This window comes from Papio anubis, chromosome 7 (assembly GCF_008728515.1).
Source record: "Papio anubis isolate 15944 chromosome 7, Panubis1.0, whole genome shotgun sequence".
NCBI classification, from domain to species: Eukaryota; Metazoa; Chordata; class Mammalia; order Primates; family Cercopithecidae; genus Papio; species Papio anubis.
Window position 1 is genome coordinate 124899236 of NC_044982.1, and position 20849 is coordinate 124920084.

General features: G+C 43.1%; 1 protein-coding gene across 6 annotated transcripts in view; it reads right to left on the reverse strand.

The window, feature by feature from the left end:
* Positions 1-20849, reverse strand: part of TRIP4 (thyroid hormone receptor interactor 4) — a 76163-nt gene that overhangs the window by 17087 nt on the left and 38227 nt on the right. For 5 of the 6 annotated variants that reach the window (XM_031669236.1, XM_017960695.1, XM_021941747.1 and 2 more), the window contains exons 10-11: positions 15877-16001; positions 14090-14181 (exon numbers count right to left, since the gene is read on the reverse strand). In XM_031669236.1, the coding sequence (XP_031525096.1) occupies positions 14090-14181; positions 15877-16001 (217 nt within the window). Of the gene's footprint in view, positions 1-7283; positions 9044-14089; positions 14182-15876; positions 16002-20849 lie in introns of those variants that run through there. The other variant, XM_021941746.2, reaches the window with a different exon arrangement.

Here is a 20849-nt window from a genome sequence, read left to right on the forward strand (position 1 = left end):
ACTCCATCTCAAAAAAAAAAAAAAAAAAAAGATTTATAAGTTGTTAGTTGAAGAACTAATAACTAAAGCAACAATAATAGGGAATTCATTAACAAAGAACACATATTTGCTATAGGCTTTCTTGATTTGAATTTTGAGGAACTAGATAGAGCATGAAATCAGGGTCTGAAATCTCGTTAGCTGAAAACCAACTCCAAGAAGACTGAGGTGATAATATGCAGAAAGAGAGAAGGAAATGAGTCTGATAAAGAGGTGCAAGAACAAGAGATCCAAGGAAGCATACCCCGCAAGCAACTGTGCTCTGTGATAAACAGTTCTCATTTATATTTTCCTTCAAAGCAATTCAAGGTGTCACAGGAAAACTACCACCCAGGCCCCACTCTACTAGAAGATAAACGTTTTCTTACTTCAGGGTAACCTACTGATCATAGCACTTTGACCAGAGGACAACTCTATATTTGACTAGGGTTGAATAAAGATCATACCAGTTGGCCCAAAGTTGGATAGCTGAACTCCCATATACCAGTAACCCAATTCAAGTCACGTGCCTAATATCTAAGACAGGGGCTTCCAGCTCAATGCTACAGAGACAATTCATATATGCACCAGGTGAAAGGGATAAGTGATAAGACATACACAAATTTACGGATCTTATAGCCATTTGTGGAAGACAATCTGGTTGAAGCAGCTACAACCAGGTCTCATTCTATCCACAGTAACATTTCCACTGTGGTTTTCTGTGCCCTGTGGAATCATATGCTAGAACCTCTACATAAAAGAACTCAAGCAAATATATTTTCTCTAAAATTAACCTCATAGCTTTTCTGGCCTGATTCTTCAAGGCCTAACTGGGAATCACCCACTCATGACAATCATTTATTTTGGGTCTTGATTTTAATATAATAGGTTTTCACTCCAACTTAAAGCAGTGAAAACCAGAAGAAAACTGCTTTTAATTAAATACAGTTTTGGGAGGCTGAGGCAGGTGGATCACCTGAGGTCGGGAGTTCGAGACCAGCCTGACCAACATAGAGAAACCATGTCTCTACTAAAAATACAAAATTAGCCAGATGTGGTGGTACATGCCTATAATCCCAGCTACTCGGGAGGCTAAGGCAGGAGAATCGCTTAAACTTGGGAGGCGGAGGTTGCGGTGAGCCAAGATCGTGCCATTGCACTCCAGCCTAGGCAACAAGAGCGAAACTCAAAATAAACAAATGAATGAATGAATGACAGTATGTGGTAAGGTCTTCAACCAACAAAGTCCATTCTGAGACTATTACCTCAGAATGCTGAAGACTCCTCTTGAATCAAGGGCTGTGCCAATTTTAGATTTTATTTTCCCAATGGCTAGTCTGACTCAACTGAAAACTATTCTGAGGCAGTGCTCTGAGAGATCTTTGACTTCACCTAACATATCAAGGTAAGGTCATTGTCAAGCAATCTGGTGTTATTAATGTCAACAATACTCCTTTATCAAATAACATATATTTTAGAACAAAAAAGAAACTTAAGTTGATCTTAGACTTCTCTCATCCTTCATATCCAGTCAAATTACTAAGTCCTATAAACTTTACCTCCTAAACATTCCAATCATCAGTTCCTTTCTCTTCAACTCAACTGACACAGCATTGCTGCAGACCTTCATCATAACTTACCTGGACAACCATGGTAATTTCCTAAATCATCCCCGTTTTCAGGCTTGTCCCATCCAGTACATCCTTCCTACGGCTGCCAGGACAATCCTTCTAAAACATGACTTTGGCTGGGTGTGGTGGCTCAGGCCTGTAATCCCAGCACTTAGGGAACCCCAGGTGGGCGAATCACCTAAGGTCAGTAGTTCAAGACCAGACTGGACAATATGGTGAAACCCATCTCTACTGAAAATACAAAAAATTAGCTGGGCATGGTGGCGCGCCCCTGTAATACCAGCTACTCAGGAGGCTGAAAGAGAATTGCTTGAACCTGGGAGGCGGAGGTTGCAGTGAGCCGAGATAATACCACTGCACTCTAGCCTGCATGACAGAGTGAGACTCTGTCTCAAAAAAACAAAAACAAAAAGTAACACAACTTTATATGGGTATCTTTAGAACACAGTTCAAATCCTTTCACACGGCATTTAAGATTTTTCTTTTTTGTTTTTCTGAGATGGAATCTCACCCTGTGACCCAGGCTGGAGTGCAATGGTGCGATCTCAGCTCACTGCAACCTCTGCCTCCCGGGTTCAAGAGATTCTCCAGCCTCAGCCTCCCCAGTAGCTGGGATTACAGGCATGTGCCACCATGCCCCGCTAATTTTTGTTTTTATGTTTAGTACAGACAGGGTTTCACCATGTTGGCTGGGCTGCTCTTGAACTCCCAACCTCGTGATCCATCCACCTCGGCCTCCCAAAGTGCTGGGATTACAGGCGTGAGCCACCGTATCCGGCCAAGATTTTTCATATCTCCATCATTGTCTGCCTCTCTATTTATTGTCGTGACCACTTATTGTACACCTACTATATGCCAGGCTATATGTTAGGACACTGGAGATATAAAGGTGAATAAGACATAGATGGTCACCTAGGCCAGGCCTGGTGACTCATGCCTGTAATCCCAGCACTCTGGGAGGCTGAGGCAGGCAGCTTACAAGGTCAGGAGATGGAGACCATCCTGGCCAACATGGTGCAACCCCATCTCTACTAAAAATATAAAAATTAGCTGGGTGTGGTGGCAAAAACCTGTAGCCGAGATCGTGGCACTGCACTCCGGCCAGGCAACAGAGTGCGACTCCTTATTAAAAAAAAAAAAAAAGGCCGGGCACGGTGGCTCAAGCCTGTAATCCCAACACTTTGGGAGGCCGAGACGGGTGGATCACGAGGTCAGGAGATCGAGACCATCCTGGCTAACACGGTGAAACCCCGTCCCTACTAAAAAATACAAAAAAACTAGCCGGGCGAGGTGGTGGGCGCCTGTAGTCCCAGCTACTCGGGAGGCTGAGGGCGGAGAATGGCGTGAACCCGGGAGGCGGAGCTTGCAGTGAGCTGAGATCCGGCCACTGCACTCCAGCCTGGGCGACAGAGCGAGACTCCATCTCAAAAATAAATAAATAAATAAATAAATAAATAAATAAATAAAAAAGGCATAGATGGTCACCTAAAGAACTACATGTCAACATATAAATTAAAAAACAAACAAAAAAGCACTAATGAAAGTATGAACACAGTAGGAGCCCAAAGAAGGAAATTAATCCTGTTAGGGAGGAAATGGGCTGGGGTCAGGGAAGACTTCAGAGAGTAACATCTGAGATTTTTTTTGTAGTTTAGATAGAGTCTTGCTCTGTCGCCCAGGCTACAGTGCAGTGGCGCGATCTCGGCTCATTGCAGCCTCCGCCTCCCAGGTTCAAGCAATTCTCTGCCTCAGCCTCCCGAGTAGCTGGGATTACAGGCGCCTGCCACCATGCCTAGCTAATTTTGTATTCTTTGTTTTTTTTTTTTTTTTTTGAGACGGAGTCTCGCTCTGTCGCCCAGGCTGGAGTGCAGTGGCGTGATCTCGGCTCACTCTGCTCCGCCTGCCTCCCATTCCTTCGATATCCTACCTCACCTCCCGGTAGCTAAGGATTCCCAGTATACTCACCATGTATTTTTTGTATTTTTAGTAGAGAGGGTTTCACCGTGTTAGCCAGGATGGTCTCGATCTCCTGACCGCAAATGTCCGCCGATCTCGACCCAAAGTGCTGGCGTGTTTCCGCGCCAGCTAATTTTGCATCCTTAGTAGAGACAGGGGTTTCACCCATGCTGCTAGGCTGGTCTTGAACTCCTGACCTGCGTGACCATGCCCGGCCTCCTAAGTGCTGGGATTACAGGCGTGAGCCACCGTGCCTGGCTGATTTTTTTTTTTCTTTTTTTTTTTTTTGAAGCGGGTCTGGCTCTGTAAGCCCGGGCTGGAGTGCGGTGGCGGATCTCAGCTCACTGCAAGCTCCGCCTCCGGGTTTAAGCCATTCTCCTGCCTCAGCCTCGGTAGCTGGGACTGCAGGCACCATGCCTGCAGCCTGGCTGGTTTTTGTATTTTTTTAGCGAGTAGGGGCCAGGGTTTCACCATATTTAAGCTTCAGGATGGTCGACCTCCTGACCTCTCGTGATCCGCCCGTCTCGGCCTCCCAAAGTGCTGGGATTACAGGCTTGAGCCACCACGCCGGCCTTGTTTTGTTTTTTTTAGAGGCTTCCTTTATATTCCCCCTCCCATCCCACTTCCAGCCATACAAAGTTAACAGGTCCCTTCCTTCATATATTCCAGTATTCATGTGATAATTATTATGGTTGGGTTTTCTTGTCTCAGTTTCATCTAATATACTTAAAGATCTAGAGGGGATGGAATAATGTTGTTAAAACTCTGGATCCTTAGTATTTAACACAGTGCCTGGCACATGACAGATAGTTAATAAATAATTAATGAATATGATTATATAATATTCCAAGCAATAATAAATGTTTTTTTGTTTTTTTGGTTTTTTTGAGACAGAGTCTCACTCTGTCGCCCAGGCTGGAGTATAGTGGTGCAATCTGCTCACTGCAAGCTCCGCTTCCCGGGTTCCAGCGATTCTCCTGCCTCAGCCTTCCCAGTAGCTGGGATTATAGGCACCTGCCACCACGCCCGGCAGATTATTTTTTATTTTTTAGTAGAGATGGGGTTTCATCATATTGACCAGGTTGGTCTCGAACTCCTGACCTCGTGATCTGCCCGCCATGGCCTCCCAAAGTGCTGGGATTACAGGAGTGAGCCACTGCACCCGGCATCTTTTTTTTTCTTTTTTTTTTTTTTTGAGATGGGGTCTCACTCTGTCACTCAGGCTGGAGTGCAGTGGTACAATCTGCTCACTGCAACCTCTGCCTCCCCGGCTCAAGGGATCCTCCCACCTCAGTCTCCTTAGTAGTTGGGTTTACAGGTGCATGCCACCATGCCCAGCTAATTTTTGTATTTTTTGTAGAGATGGGATTTCACCATGTTGCCCAGGCTGGTCTTGAACTCCTGGGCTCAAGACCTGCCCACCCGAGCCTCCCAAAGTGCTGGGATTGCAGGCGTGAGCCACCATGCCTGGCCAATAATATCTTAAATTGGAAGATAAGTTGCCACTTGGTTTACATGGTAGACTAGATGACAAACCAAGAAATCTTGAACAGATTCCAGCGAGACTACAGCATATTCTTTCTAGATCAAAATAGACCACTTTCTCTAAGCCTTGGTTTACTTAAAGGCAAAATAAAGGCATCATATCAAGTAATTGATTCTACCTACATAAAGCCTCTTGCATCATTGTTCCTGTCTTGCCTAATTCCACTGGCCTTATCCTAGAACAGATTTTTCAAATATCTCTATCCTGGACTACAACTGTCTTCTCACTAGTCTTCCCATCTTCAGAATCTCTCTACTTCATCTTCCATATTTCTGCCAAATTAGTTTTCCCTCAAGCAAGCCTCAGATCATGTTAATGCCTCAAAAAAAACCTTCAAAATACTCTTTCCCATCCCACAACTGACATGCCTATCATTTGATAGATTTGAATGCCTACCTTTTCATTCTTTTTTTTTTTTTTTTCCTTGAGATGGAGTTTCGCTCTTGTTGCCCAGGCTGGAGTGCAATGGCACAATCTCGACTCACCACAACCTCTGCCTCCCAGGTTCAAGTGATTCTCCTGCCTCAGCCTCCTGAGTAGCTGAGATTACAGGCATGCGCCACCATGCCTGGCTAATTTTATATTTTTAGTAGAGATGGGGTTTTTCCATGTTAGTCTGGCTGGTCTCGAACTCTCCACCTCAAGTGATCCGCCTGCCTCGGCCTCCCAAAGTGCTGGGATTACAGGCGTGAGCCACTGTGCCCGGCCCTTTTTAATTTTTTTAAATTATTTTTTGTATTGGGTAGTCCCAGAAACAGATTAGGTTCATAGGGACTGCCCATTTCATTTTTTGTTTGCTGCTTGTTCCTCTATACTAGGGGTGTTCAATCTTTTGGCTTCCCTGGGCCACACTGGAAAAATTGTCCTGGGTCACACATAAAATACACTAATGACGGCTGATAAGCTTAAAAAAAACAAAAAATCACATACAAAAAAATCTCATCATGTTTTAAGAAAATTTACAAATTTGTGTTTGGTCTCATTCAAAGCCGTCCTGGACCACATGCGTCCCACGGGCCACAGGTTGGAAGAGCTTGCTCTATACTCGCACTTTTCTTTCAATGAAGTGGTTTGTCATTATTCTCCATCAAGGCCCATAACTTTTCACCTCTGTGCGTTTGCTCCCATTACTCCTCATCCTTGTAATATGCTTTTCTACCATCTCAGTAGGAACACTTGAACAGCAAAATCATAACTCTACCATTAACTGACATTACATAAGTTATTTTTTATTTATTTACTTTTTTTTGAGATGGAGTCTTGCACTGTTGCCTGGGCTGGAGTGCAATGGTGCAATCTCGGCTCACTGCAACCTCTGCCTCCCGGGTTCACGCAATTCTCCTGCCTCAGCCTCCCAAGTGGCTGGGATTACAGGTGCACATCACCATGCCTGGCTAATTTTTGTATTTTTAGTAGAGATGAGGTTCATTATGTTGACCAGGCTGGTCTCGAACTCCTCACCTCGGGAAATTACACAAGTTATTTAACTCTTTTGACACTTTAGGGATGATATTTCATTCCTAAAGGAGGGGAAATGACACCCTGCTTGGAATTGTTGTAAGGATTAGAAAATAGCATAATGAACGTGGCACATAATAACTGATCAAAAAGTGATAGGTTTCATTACTACCCTTCAAAGCTAATTCAAAACCATCTTTTTAAATAAAGTCTTTTGGGATCCTTCCCAGCTAGAAGCAACCTTTCCCTCCTTTATATTTCTCAGAGACAGTCTTTACTTAAGACAGTTAGTTTCACTTTTTATTTTATATTTGGTTTATATATATATCTACCTAGAAGTCTTTCAAACGTCTGAGGACAGAATCCACAGCTGATTCATCCTTTTGTTTCCCTTAGTGTCTAGAACAGTGTCTGATTTATAATAGGCACTCAAGTATTTATTTATTTATATTTATTTTTGAGATGGAGTCTCACTCTATCGCCCAGGCTGGAGTGCAGTGGCACGATCTCGGCTCACTACAACCTCCAGCTTCTGGGTTCAAGCGATTCTCCTGCCTCAGCCTCCTGAGTAGCTGTGATTATAGACATGTGCCACCACGCCCAGCTAATTTTTTGTATTTTTAGTAGAGACAAGGTTTCACCGTGTTAGCCAGGATGGTCTCGATCTCCTGACCTCGTGATCCGCCAGCCTCGGCCTCCCAAAAGTGTTGGGATTACAGGCGTGAGCCACCGCGCCCACCCTGTCAAAGTTCCAGTCCAGTCTTCAAGAGAATTCCAAAAATACATTCCCTATATCTCAAGTGAGCTGTGATTTTAATGAATTGTCCAGGGTTAAGCTAGTTCTTAGTAACATAACAATTTTTCCTCTTGTTGAGTCTCAGATAACAGCCCTCACGATGAGGGCTGTTATTGGAATATTTTGAGGTCTATATATTGGCAGATTTTCTCAATACAACAGACGGGACATTTTCACATATTTTAAAAGAGAATTTGTGGACTGCATTTTGAATTCCAGTGCCTGGCTTGAATACTCACTATTAAATCCTTCATTTTCTAACTTCTCACCTCTCAGACTCACAGACAATCCACTGGTGATAGAAGCTGATGATTTCCACAAATGAAGTGATACTTGGAGTCTTCCTGAAGGTCTATGTTGCTTGGATACTTTTTTTTTTCTTAATTTTTAAAAATTGTTTACTTTTCTTCTAGCAATTCTCCTAGATCCTGAGGATACTTTTTCTATAAAAAGGAACAAGTAATATTCTCTTCCCTACTGGAAGACTACAAGTCTACTGCTGTCAATTATTGGAAACGGGCACCCAGCAGTATAACTGCTTCAGCATATAATTCCTTGAAGATAGAGTCTTGGCTGTTATAAAAGCTGTAAGATCAAATAGACTAAAGGGTCAGTAAGCTGGCAGGAAAGGAATGGATTCAGTTCAGAAGAAATAGAATAATCAATGACCTTGGAGATTTCAGACAAATCAGATTTTCTATTGAAGGCAGGGATATAAATAGCACAAACACAACACAGACACGTAGAAACAAAAGCCACCAACTCAACTTTTTTTTTGAAAACTTGTTAGGTCTAGAGAACTGTTCAAACCACAGCTGCTAATGGTTATGGATTTGGCAATCAAAATGTCTTTGTTAAAAAAAAAAGTTTTAACTGCCTTACTATTGAGGTTACAAACCACAGCCTTGATGCATTGTTGCAGTCAACATCCTCCCTGCTGTTTTTGAGAGCTTACATCTGCTGCTGGCAGATAAAATGCTGGCAAAGGGCATGGGTTCCTTCCAGGGGAATCACAGGAGAAGCTTTAACGACATGGCTCTCATCTACCTTTTTACCCTGAATTGAACCCATAGCCTTTTCTATATCACTTCTACCTTCTCTAGGCGGATCCTCTGCCATTACTCTGAGGGTTGAGGATCTAGTGGAATTGTTTCTGGCACAAATTAGTCATGCTGGCCATACTAGTCTTAGAAGATAAAAGGAAGACTAGTTCACGGCTCAGGGGAAAGCACATATTTTTTAAAGCCACTTAACAGTGTAGTGACTTGATTTTAAAACAACCACTAACAAAACCTTTTCAATTTTCTTTTTTTAAGAGGACTAAATGATCACACCATGCCAAAAATAGTGAGAGTTTAGTGTATTTGAACTTATCAAAGAAAGGTCAAGAATGTGAGGTCAGAAGTAAATTACTGAATTTTTTGGGGAAAAGAAAAAGGAACAGCATGTAAAAGTAAAATGTGGTCCAAGTCACACAGGAAGTTCGTTTCAGTTGAAATAAAAATTACTAGATCCACATTAGTTTTCAAAGAAAATGCAATTCAACGGGGTGATAAATGAATATGGAAATACTGAAGGAAGACACAGGTCACAGGTTAGGAAACCACTTCCTAGATGTTTCTCTCTCAGTGAGCTGACCTATGAGAATAAAGAAAAATCAAGCATACTTAGACTAGCACTTCCTAAACTGTAAATACCATGATACCAGTTCTGTAGTATGTAAATAGGTAGTGCATGTGCGGGTGGGGGATTAATTTATGCTCAAAGTTTTGAGCATAAATTAAACATTAAAGCATGTTATATCCACCTCTTATAGAGTCATAATCCACACTAGCATGTTATGGCCTGTCAGATGTTCTATAGTAAACAGATCTGTTTAATCCAAAGATATTTCCCAAATTTGTGTCTCAGAAATCACCTATGCCATGGAATAGTTTGGTAAATGCTAGTCAAGAGCCATTATTCCTAAACTGTCAACTCATTCATTCAGAAACAAGAATGAGGCTGGTATAACAGATTAGACAACTACATTTTTTTTTTTTTTTTTTTTTTGACGGAGTCTCGCTCTGTCGCCCAGGCTGGGGTATAGTGGCCGAATCTCAGCTCACTGCAAGCTCTGCCTCCTGGGTTTACGCCATTCTCCCGTCTCAGCTCCCAGTAGCTGGGACCACAGGCTCACCACCGCCCAGCCAGTTTTTGTATTTTTATAGAGATGGGGTTTCACACCGTGTTAGCCAGGATGGTCTTGATCTCCTGACTGGGTGATCCCAGCCTCGCCTCGCCTCCCAAAGTGCTGGGATTACAGGTTTGAGCCACCGCGACCCGCAACAACTACATTTTTAAAAAACTTTTATTTATTTATTTATTTATTTATTTATTATTTTTTTTTGAGATGGAGCTTGGCTCTGTTGTTCAGGTTGATGCAGTGGCCGGATCTCAGCTCACTGCAAGCTCATTCCTCGGCTTACCATTCTCCTGCCTCAGCTCGAGGCTGGGACTACAGGCGCTCACCACCTCAGCCCCCAGCTAGTTTTTGTATTTTTAGTAGAGACGGGTTTCACCGTGACAGCTGCGGGATGGTCTCGGGATCTCCCATCCTCATGATCCTGCCTGCCTCGGCCTCCCCAAAGTGCTGGGATTACAGGCTTGAGCTTAACCGCCTATTTATTTATTTTTTGAGACAGAATGTTGCTCTTGTCACTAAGACTGGAGTGCAGTGGCCCAATCTCGGCTCACTGCCACCTCCGCCCCCAGGTTCAAGCAATTCTCCTGCCTCAGCCTCCTGAGAATATGTGATTACAGGCTCCTGCCACCACGCCTGGCTAATTTTTGTAGTTTTTTAGTAAAGACAGGGTTTCACCATGTTGGCCAGGCTGGTCTCGAACTCCTGACCTCAAATGATCCACCTGCATCAGCCTCCCAAAGTGCTGGGATTACAGGCGTGAGCCACTGTGCCCGGCCCGACAACTACATTTCTTACACCACAGAACTCTAGCTCAAACAGAGACAGGTAAATTACAAAGGGTGGTCTTGATATTTTCTAAGAGGCAGCCAAACACCAAAGCTGCTTTTTTCTTTTTTTTTTTTTCAGTCTCTCTAGTAGCTGGGATTACAGGTATGCGCCACCACACCCAGCTAATTTTTGTTTCTTTAGCAGAGACGGGGTTTTGCCATGTTGCCAGGTTGGTCTCGAACTCCTAGCCTCAAGTGATCCGCCTGCCTTGGCCTCCCAAAGTGCTGGGATTCTAGGCGTGAGGCACCACACCCAACCCAAAAGCTACAACTTTTAAAATTGATAAACTCTTTACTCAACAAATAAGACAAAAATTGGGCTAACATCAATTCTGAATAAATTAATATGCTACTCTTAAACACAGAAAAGAAACAGTGGAGGCTGGGCACAGTGGCTCACACCTATAATCCCAGCACTTTGGGAGGTCAATGTGGGTGGATCACCTGAGGGCAGGAGTTCGAGACCAGCCTGACCAACATGGTGAAATCCTGCCTCTACTAAAAATACAAAAAAATTAGCCAGGTGTGCTGGTACGTGCCTGTAATCCCAGCTACCGAGGAGGGTGAGGCAAAAGAATCGCTTGATCCTGAGAGGCGGAGGTTGCAGTGAGCCAAGATCGCACCACTGCACTCCAGCCTGGGTGACAGAATGAGACTCCGTCTCAAAAAAAAAAAAAAAAAAAAAAGAAACAGTGGAAAAAAGCTCCAGAAAAACCAACCATAGGGAAAATGTGTATGGGATTCCCATGTCTGATGAAGCCTAGTGGCTTCTGGCTTCTGTTATATTTTAATGTTACATATCAGAGACATTCATAAAGAGAGTTACCAGCACCTCTAGCTGGAAACATATGGGAGGATTCCTGCACTTCTACATGCTGTTTGAAGCAACCTCAAGACATGAGACAGAATATAAGTTCAAGGAGAAGTATCATGAAAAAGAGGTATCCTTCGGAAATCAACAAGACTTGTTTTAGTTAGATTTCTAATCCCTATAACCTTCATAATATTCCACAGATCAGGATTATAGTTTCCTACCCTTCTCTATACAAATTTGTGGCACAGAGAAGATTGGCTGTCTAGAGATTGAAATCATTTGACCTTGCATCAGGTGGTGGTTTGCTTGATCAATAGATGAGAAAATAAAGCAAGGCCCCTTGCCAAAAACCATCATCCACACTGCCAGATGCTCCTGGGTTCTCTTTTAGAATGCAAATACATATCCCAGGAAGAAAACATAATGCAGTATGTTATACTAAGCTGTTAATGACTGTGAATCTCTAAAACTGTAAAGCCTACACCAGTGTAAGATATTTTTATAGTATTACTTCTAGACTGGGGGAAAAAAGGGAGGGGGGGGGAAGAAAGTAGACATTGAAAAAAATGGGCAAAAGGCTCAGAGGGATAGTGCAGGCACAAGAGTGTGGGGGATAGATAGCCTCCAGATGTCTATGGTTTTGCCTAGGTCTGGATCAGATACTAAGGGAAGAATAAAAGGCTGGAACTCAAAATTCACACCAAAATGTATGCATTGTACTCGCACACATAATCAGAGGAGGCCGAGGAGGTAACTCACAAGGAAATGAAAGACATAAATCTAAAGGGATAACAAGTGTTAGTAAAAATCAGTGAGTAGGCTGGCCACAGTGGCTCACACCTATAATCAAAGCACTTTGGGAAGCTTAGGCAGGTGGTTCACTTGAGGCCAGGAGTTCAAGACCAGCTTGGCCAACATGGTGAAACCTTGTCTCTATTAAAAATACAAAAATTAGCTGGGCATGGTGGTGTGTGCCTGTAGTCCAAGCTACTGGGAGCCTGAGGTGGGAGGATCACTGAAGCCCAGGAGGCAGAGGTTGCAGTGAGCCAAGATTGGCACTCCAGCCTGGGCGACAGAGTGAGACCCAGTTTCCAAAAAAAAAAAAAAAAAAAAAAAAGAATAAAGAATAGAGAAGGTAAAATGGCTGGGAACAGTAAAGGAAAACAGTAGACAGTAATAACAGTAATGAAAGGTAAGTAAGTCTGAGAAAGAGAATTTGCTGAGAAAAATGAAACCGAAGCTTTTTCTTCAGCACACTGGTGGAAACCCTATTATCTAAAGCAACTGTTCAAAGAACAGGAAAACCATACTGTTTGTGCTTCAAGGATGGACTTTTATTATTTTGGATTTCTGCTAGTTCTGAGTCTAAACTTAAAGGTCCTACATTTCAGGAATTTTCTAATTAAGTTAAAGTCTTTCAGCTCCCTCTGCTGTTCAAAAATGTACTTTAGTTATGTCAGTTCAATCTTTTTTTTTTTTTTTTTTGAGACAAGAGTCTCGCTCTGTCCTCCAGGCCTGAGTGTAGTGTCGTGATCGCGGCTCATTGCAACCTCCGCCTTCCGGGTTCAGGCAATTCTCCTGCCTCAGCCTCCCAAGTAGCTGGGACTATAAGAGCATGCCATCACACGCAGCAAATTTTTTTGTATTTGTAGTAGAGATGGGGTTTGACCGTGTTAGCCAGGATAGTCTTGATCTGACCTCATGATCTGCCCACCTTGGCCTCCCAAAGTGCTGGGATTACAGGCGTGAGCCACTGTGCCTGTTCTTTTTCTTTCTTTTTTTTTTTTTTTTTGACAGAGGGTTTCTTTTTTACCCCCGCTGGAGCGCAGGGGGGCCAACTCCGCTCATTGCAACCTCTGCCTCCTGGGTTCAAGCAATTCTCTTGCCTCAGCCTCCTGAGTAGCTGGGATTACAGGCATGCGCCACCACACCAGGCTAATTTTTGTATTTTTAGTAGAAGCGGGGTTTCACCATGTTGGCCAGGTTGGTCTCAAACTCCTGACCTCAACTGATCCACCCGCCTCGGCCTACCAAAGTGCTGGGATTGCAGGTGTGAGCCACTGCGCCCGACCTATCAGTTCAATCTTCAGTGATAAAAATAAAAATATATAAATGCATACATATGTACATTCATAAATAAATACACATACCTCCTCCCAAATATGACACAGTCCTGGCAATCAGAGTCAAATACATTTGCCTATCATGAGTTCAATAGCCTGGACCAAAAGCTCCAGAATTAGCAATAACAGATCCCAGTATTCCCACCCCCCAATCAAAATGATTCAAGGGATAATCAAGGGTTTCTTCAAAAGAAGCAAGGTTTTGGTAAGGGACGAAGACCCTATATACTTGTTAGCCGGATTGTGGCAATAGCTTTTTTTTCCCCCCCAGAAGGAATCTCACTCTGTCACCCAGGCAGGAGTGCAGTGGCGGGACCTCAGCTCACTGCAACCTCCACTTCCTGGGTTCAAGCTATTCTCCTGCCTCAGCCTTTGGAGTAGCTGGGACTACAGGCGCCCACCACCACGCCCGGCTAAATTTTTGTATTTTTAGTAGAGACGGGGTTTCACTGTGTTACCAGGATGGTCTTGATCTCCTGACCTCGTGATCTGCCTGCCTCGGCCTCCCAAAGTGCTGGAATTACAGGCCTGAGCCACCGGCGCCCAGCCTGGAAATAGCTTTTTATACAGATATTTATATGCACCAAGCTGGATGTGGTGGCTCACGCCTATACTCCCAGCACTTTTAAGAGGCCAAGGCAGGAGGATCACTTGATGCCACAAGTTCAACACCAGCCTGGCCAACATGGCAAAACCCTGTCTCTATTTCAAAAAAAAAAAGTATTCTTTACTCACCTGCTCCTTAAATTGCTTCTGGGACAAGCAGTCAATTAGGTCCACACAGCCCAGAAGACAACCTGACGGATAGTCATTAGGAAATTCCACATCTGAATCAGGAATAACAAAAGGAGTGAATAAATTTCCTTCTTTGTGATCTTGGAACTCAGGAATCTGTTTTCAATTCTGAACAAACATTAATAACTTTTTCCATTATCTATTTGTAGACATAAGGTAAACAGTGAGATTTACTTGGCACAACTGTTTGCATTTTAGCAAAAAAATCTAGTGAGTGGCTCGCTTAGTGTACTATCCACATGTTAAGCTAGAAAATTTTTCCTTTGCCCTCATACCATCAGGGTTCAAGGACCCCACAGATTCATCCTAAAACAAATCGATTTACTATACGCCATTGGATCAGATTGGAGTTTGGCAGTGATGAGTTTTGGAAGCAAAGTAACGCAGTCATAGGTGACAAGAAAAACAAACAAACAAACAAACATCAAAATGTGGTTAAAACCTTAAGAATGAATGTCTTTAAAACAAGCCAGTCATATTAATTGAAATAGAAGTGTGCTTTCAGGCCGGGCACAGTGGCTCACACTTGTAACCCCAGCATTTTGGGAGGCCAAGACAGGCGGATCACTTGAGGTCAGGAGTTCAAGACCAGCCTGGCCAACGTGGTGAAACCCTGTCTCTACTAAAAATACAAAAAATTAGGCCGGGCGCGGTGGCTCAAGCCTGTAATCCCAGCACTTTGGGAGGCCGAGACGGGCGGATCACGAGGTCAGGAGATCGAGACCATCCTGGCTAACACGGTGAAACTCCGTCTCTACTAAAAATACAAAAAACTAGCCGGGCGAGGTGGCGGGCGCCTGTAGTCCCAGCTACTCGGGAGGCTGAAGCAGGAGAATGGCGTAAACCCAGGAGGCGGAGCTTGCAGTGAGCTGAGATCCGGCCACTGCACTCCAGCCTGGGCGACAGAGCGAGACTCCGTCTCAAAAAAAAAAAAAAAAAAAAAAATTAGCTGGGTGTGGTGGCGGGCGCCTGTGGTCCCAGCTACTTGGAAGGTTGAGGCAGGAGAATCACTTGAACCTGGAAGGCGGAGGTTGCAGTGAGGAGAGATTGTACCACTGCACTCCAGCCTGGATTACAGAACAAGACTCTGTCTCAAAAAAAATAGAAAAGTGCTTTTAAGGAAGCATGAACTTTTTATTCCTAGTGATTCTTTGGGCCTCATTTCTTAAAAACCTTTAAAGATGGTTGTGTAGTTGTCCTTTTATTCTACCCTCAAAACAACTGTATGAGCTGGATAAGAGGAAGGAAAAACAGGATGCCCAAAGGTCAGAAGTCTTTTTAAGGATCCAAAGTTAGTATTCTTGGGGTGATTCCCAAAATACGTTGCTTAAGTCAATCAAGTTTGATGTGTCCAAATCCAATAGTAGGTGTCTATTTAGGCCACTCTCAATGAAAATTCCTATTTGTGGTGGTTCTTCCCAATGTAAGGATCTCAGAGTTTACAGTAGTCATTTTAACTTTAGAGTAAAGAAGATGTTGATTTTCTCAGATAAAAAAATTAAAACTAGTTGATTTCTTGTGTTGGAAATTGATATTTTTATTTGCACTGTTCTGACAGATTAATGCTTTGAACGCTGTCAATGATTTTACCACTAAACAAACATATACAAAGATTAAAAGTCTCTTTTAACAAAGAAAAAGCCAAAGAAAGAAGGAAGTGAAAGAAGATGAACGTCAATGACTTCTCTCCACAAAGTAAAAGTGAAAGAAGAACACACCGCTCTTACCTTTCCCACGAAGAAGACGATATGTAGCCTGGAGTTCAGAGACTTCTTGAGGGGAGGGTTTTTTAGCTGTGGCTGCTATCCAAAGTCGTCCTCTGTGGGGGGTGTACCAGGATCTGCCCTCCACCCTTAAAACAAATAAAAATTTAGTGGAAAGGATCTAAATTCTAGTTTCCTGGAATATCCCATAATATATAACAAATCCTATAGCAGATTATCCAGTTAAACCAAGAGGTCTATAGATGATGTCTTACCAAGAGGAATATCTTTTGCCAAAAACACTTTCCTCTGACAATACCTTTCGCTTGAGGATAAACTCTGTCCACTAATTTCTCCTCCATCAGAATAGCGACAAGTCATCTCTCTCAACTCCTGACTGCTTTTCACCTGATCCCTACAACTCAGATTTGGAGCCCTCACCAGTCTTGGTGCTTCTACAATACAAATCCTATATTTTCAAGGCATATAGTCATATCAGAGATATGGAAATCCTTGCCCTTGAGTCAAAGGCTAACCTTTCCCTAGAAGATTAGTTGATTTGTTCTCCAACCTGATGGAAAAATCCTCACCTACACATAACTCCCAAGAATGTAACTTTTTATTTATTATTTAAAATAATTTAAGTAAATAAAAATGCTTATCTTTACTCTTTCAGTTAGAACCACACCCATTTCCTTTTTTTTTTTTTTGAGACGGAGTCTGGCTCTGTCGCCAGGCTGGAGAGCAGTGGCGCGACTTCGGCTCACTGCAACCTCCGCCTCCCGGGTTCAAGTGATTCTCCTGCCTTAGCCTCCTGACTAGCTGGGACTATAGGCACCTGCCACCACGCCCAGCTAATTTTTTTATTTTCAGTAGAGACGGGATTTCACCATGTTGGTCAGGATGGTCTCGATCTCTTGACCTCGTGATCTGCCTACGTTAGCCTCCCAAAGTGCTGGGATTACAGGCGTGAGCCACCGCACCCGGCCCGATTTGCATTTTTAAATTGTATTCAGGGTTTTCTTTGTGGATTATTAAACAACTTGTGAAACAGTTTGAAAGAACCTGTAAGGAGAATAACAGAATGCATTCAGGAGAACTTAATTGCTAATTGCTACTTTCCAAGGTGTTACAAAAAGATGTTTCTCTTTCCCCTCCCATCAAATTAAATAAAGTACCTTGATAATATATCCCTCTTATCCCATTCTTATAATGGAAAATGGGGTTATGAATTTTTCATATCCTTGGTTTCCCAACATAGATAAATTGGAAGAGTGCCAGGCACATAGTAGGTGCACGATATTGGAAATGGACCAATGTATATTTTCCCTCTAGGCCAAATAACCTGAAGAATTACTGGGAAAATGGTCCCACAAATGTGGCAAATCCACCTCCCTTATTTCTGTGGGATTAAAATAAAGTGACTGTGCACTAGATGCTGCTCATTCTGTTCGCTTCTGTGAGAAAATTTGAATAACAGATCCAAATAGGATGAGAGAAATGTAAACACTCTGATTCCCTTCGCAGAAGGCAAGTTGTTTAGTTTTCTACTTTGGAAAAGCAAGACACCTAAATTGCAGAAAACTCTATAAGAAGAACAGACATCTAAGGGTTTGATCATCCTGAAGCAGAAGCGGATTCCCATGCACTTGTTCTAAAGGCATTTACAGACATGAACTATGAAACAATTAGGAGCCAAAGCAAGAAAACCTGACCTTCAAGAGGGGAGATAAGGTGTAGTGCACCTTAACAAAATAGAGAAATGGCATCTAATAGTGAAACTACCAAAGTAGAAATTATTATGCCTAAATGCTGATTATCATTTGTCTTTAAGGAAAGTAGAGAAATGTCTGGAGCCTGAACAGTAGAGAGGAAAGAGCACTCTGAAAACCAGAACTCTAGTTCCATTTCTGTCATTAACTAGCTTCATATTTCAGGGCAATCTATTTTACCTTTGCCTGCTTCAGTATCCTCATTTGTCAAAGACTATAATAATACTGGCCTAATCTATAGTCATATCTTGCTTAACAATGGGGATATGTCCTAAGAAATGTGTCTTTAGGCAATTTCATCAGCTGAACTTACACAAACCTAGATGGTATAACCTACTACACACCAAGGCTATGGTATAGCCTCTTGCTTTTTTTTTTTTTTTTTTTTTTTTTTTTTGAGACCGAGTCTCACTCTGTCACCCAGACAATCTAGGCTCACTGCAGCCTCCACCTCCTGGGTTCAAGCAATTCTCCTGCCTCAGCCTCCCGAGTAGCTAGAATTACAGGCACACGCCACCACGCCCAGCTAATTTTTCTATTTTTAGTAGAAATGGGGTTTTGTCATGTTGGCTAGGATGGTCTTGAACTCCTGAACTCAGGTGATCTACCCACCTTGGCCTCCCAAAGTGCTGGGATTATAGGCGTGAGCCACCGTGTCTGGCAGCCTCTTGTTCTTAAGTTACAAACTTGTACAGCATATTACTGTACAGAATACTGTAGGCAACTGGAACACAGTGGTAACTATTTGTATATGTAAATACATCTAGACATAGAAAAGGTACAGTAAAGGCTGAGCACGGTGGCTCATGCCTGTAATCCCAACACTTTAGGAGGTGGAGGCAGGTGGATCACTTGAGATCAGGAGTTTGAGACCAGCCTGGCCAACAGGGCAAAACCCCATCTCTACTAAAAATACAAAAATTAGCCGGGTGTGGTGGTGCACGTCTGTAATCCCAGCTACTCGAGAGAATGAGGCAAGAGAATGCTTGAACCTGGAAGGTAGAGGTTGCAGCAAGCCAAGATCACACCACTGCACTCCAACCTGGGCAACAGAGCAATATCCTATCTAAAAAAAAAAAGAAAAGAAAAGAAAGAAAAGAAAAGAAAAGGAGGTACCGTAAAAAAATAAGGGATTATAATTTTTTTTTTCAGCTGGAGTCCTCCTCTGTCACCCAGGCTGGAGTGCAATGGCGCAATCTTGGCTCACTGCAACCTGCACCTCCCAGGTTCAAGAAATTCTCCTGCCTCAGCCTCCCGAGCAGCTGGGATTACAGGCATGCACCACTATGCCTGGCTAATTTTTATATTTTTAGTAAAAAAGGGGTTTCACCATGACCTTGTGATTCACCTGCCTCGGCCTCCCAAAATGCTGGAATTACAGGCGTGAGCCACCATGACCAGCCAGTATTATAATCTTATGGGACCACTGTTGCACATGTGTTCCATTACTGATTGAAAAGTTGTTATGCAGCACATGACTGTATTTCACAGAGCTACTGCTTTGAAAACTAAAATCCTATTTAAATATAAGGTATTTTTACTGTAATGAGTTGGGACGTTGCCAGGCATATAAAATTCTAATTGAAAAAAGTAAGAAATGGCCTGGCACAGTGGCTCACGCCTGTAATCCCAGAACTTTGGGAGGCTGAGGTAGGCAGATCACGACATCAGGAGATCCAAGACCATCCTGGCTAACACGATGAAACCCTGTCTCTACTAAAAATACAAAAAAAAAAAAAAATTTGCTGGGTGTGGTGGCGGGCACCCATAGTCCCAGCTACTCAGGAGGCTGAGGCAGGAGAATGGTGTGAACCTGGGAGGTGAAGCTTGCAGTGAGCCGAGATTGCGCCACTGCACTCCAGCCAGGGTGACAGAGCGAGACTCCATCTAAAAAAAAGAAAAGAAATAAGAAGGGAAAGAAATATGTTGTAATGATAAGTGAAAGAAAAAAAACACAAACATATATATCATGCTCTCATCATTTAACAATTTACACAAGAAAAATAGAAACAGCCTGGCGCAGTGGCTCACGCCTGTAATCCCAGCACTTTGGGAGGCTGAGGCAGTCAGGTCACCTGAGTTTGGGAGTTTGAGACCAGCCTGACCAACATGGAGAAACCTCATCTCTACTAAAAATACAAAATTTGCCGGGCATGGTGGCGCATGCGTGTAATCCCAGCTACTCAGGAGGCTGAGGCAGGAGAATGACTTGAACCCGGGAGGTAGAAGTTGCAGTGAGCTGATACCACACCATTGCACTACAGCCTGGGAAACAAGAGTGAAACTTGGTCTCAAAAAAAAAAAAAAAAAGAAAAAGAAACCAGGCACAGTGGCTTACACCTGTAATCCCAGCACTTTGGGAGGCCAAGGTGGGCGGATCATGGTATCAGGAGTTCGAGACCAGCCTGGCCAACATGGTGAAACCCCATCTCTACTAAAAATACAAAAATTAACCAGGCGTGGTGGCAGGCACCTGTAATCCCAGCTACTTGGGAGGCTGAGGTGGGAGAATTGCTTGAACCTGGGAGGCGGAGGTTGCAGTGCGCCGATATCAGACCACTGCACTCCAGCCTGGGCGACAGAACAAGACTCCGTCTCAAAAAATAAATAAATAAATAAAATAAAAACAGAAACACTCCAAAATGCTAATAACAGCAGTTTCTTGGTGTGGGACTACAGGTAATCTTTCTTTTTCTAGCTACTTTTCTGTGCTTTACAGTTTTCCATTTACATGTATAATAAAAGCCAAGAAAAACACTTTTTAAAAACCGAATTAAGAAAAAAACATGCTGGGCGTGGTGGCTCATGCCTGTAATCCCAGCACTTTGGAAGGCCAAGGCAGGCGGATCACGAGGTCAGGAGATCGAGACCATCCTGGCTAACACAGTGAAACCCTGTCTCTACTAAAAATACAAAAAATCATCCGGGCGTGGTGCTGGGTGCCTATAGTGCCAGTTACCTGGGAGGCTGAGGCAGGAGAATGGCGTGAACCTGGGAGGCAGAGGTTGCAATGAGCTGAGACCACGCCACTGCACTCCAGCCTGGGCGACAAGAGTGAGACTCCATCTCAAATAAAAAAAAGGAAAAAACACAAGACACCACGGAATAGTAAGCTATTAAATATTATCATCAGTAACAGGTGTAACTCAGCTCTATAATACCTCTACTTATCTCAATTTCCCCTACTTTTGTAGAAAAGGATTTTGTGATAAAAGTTTCTCAATA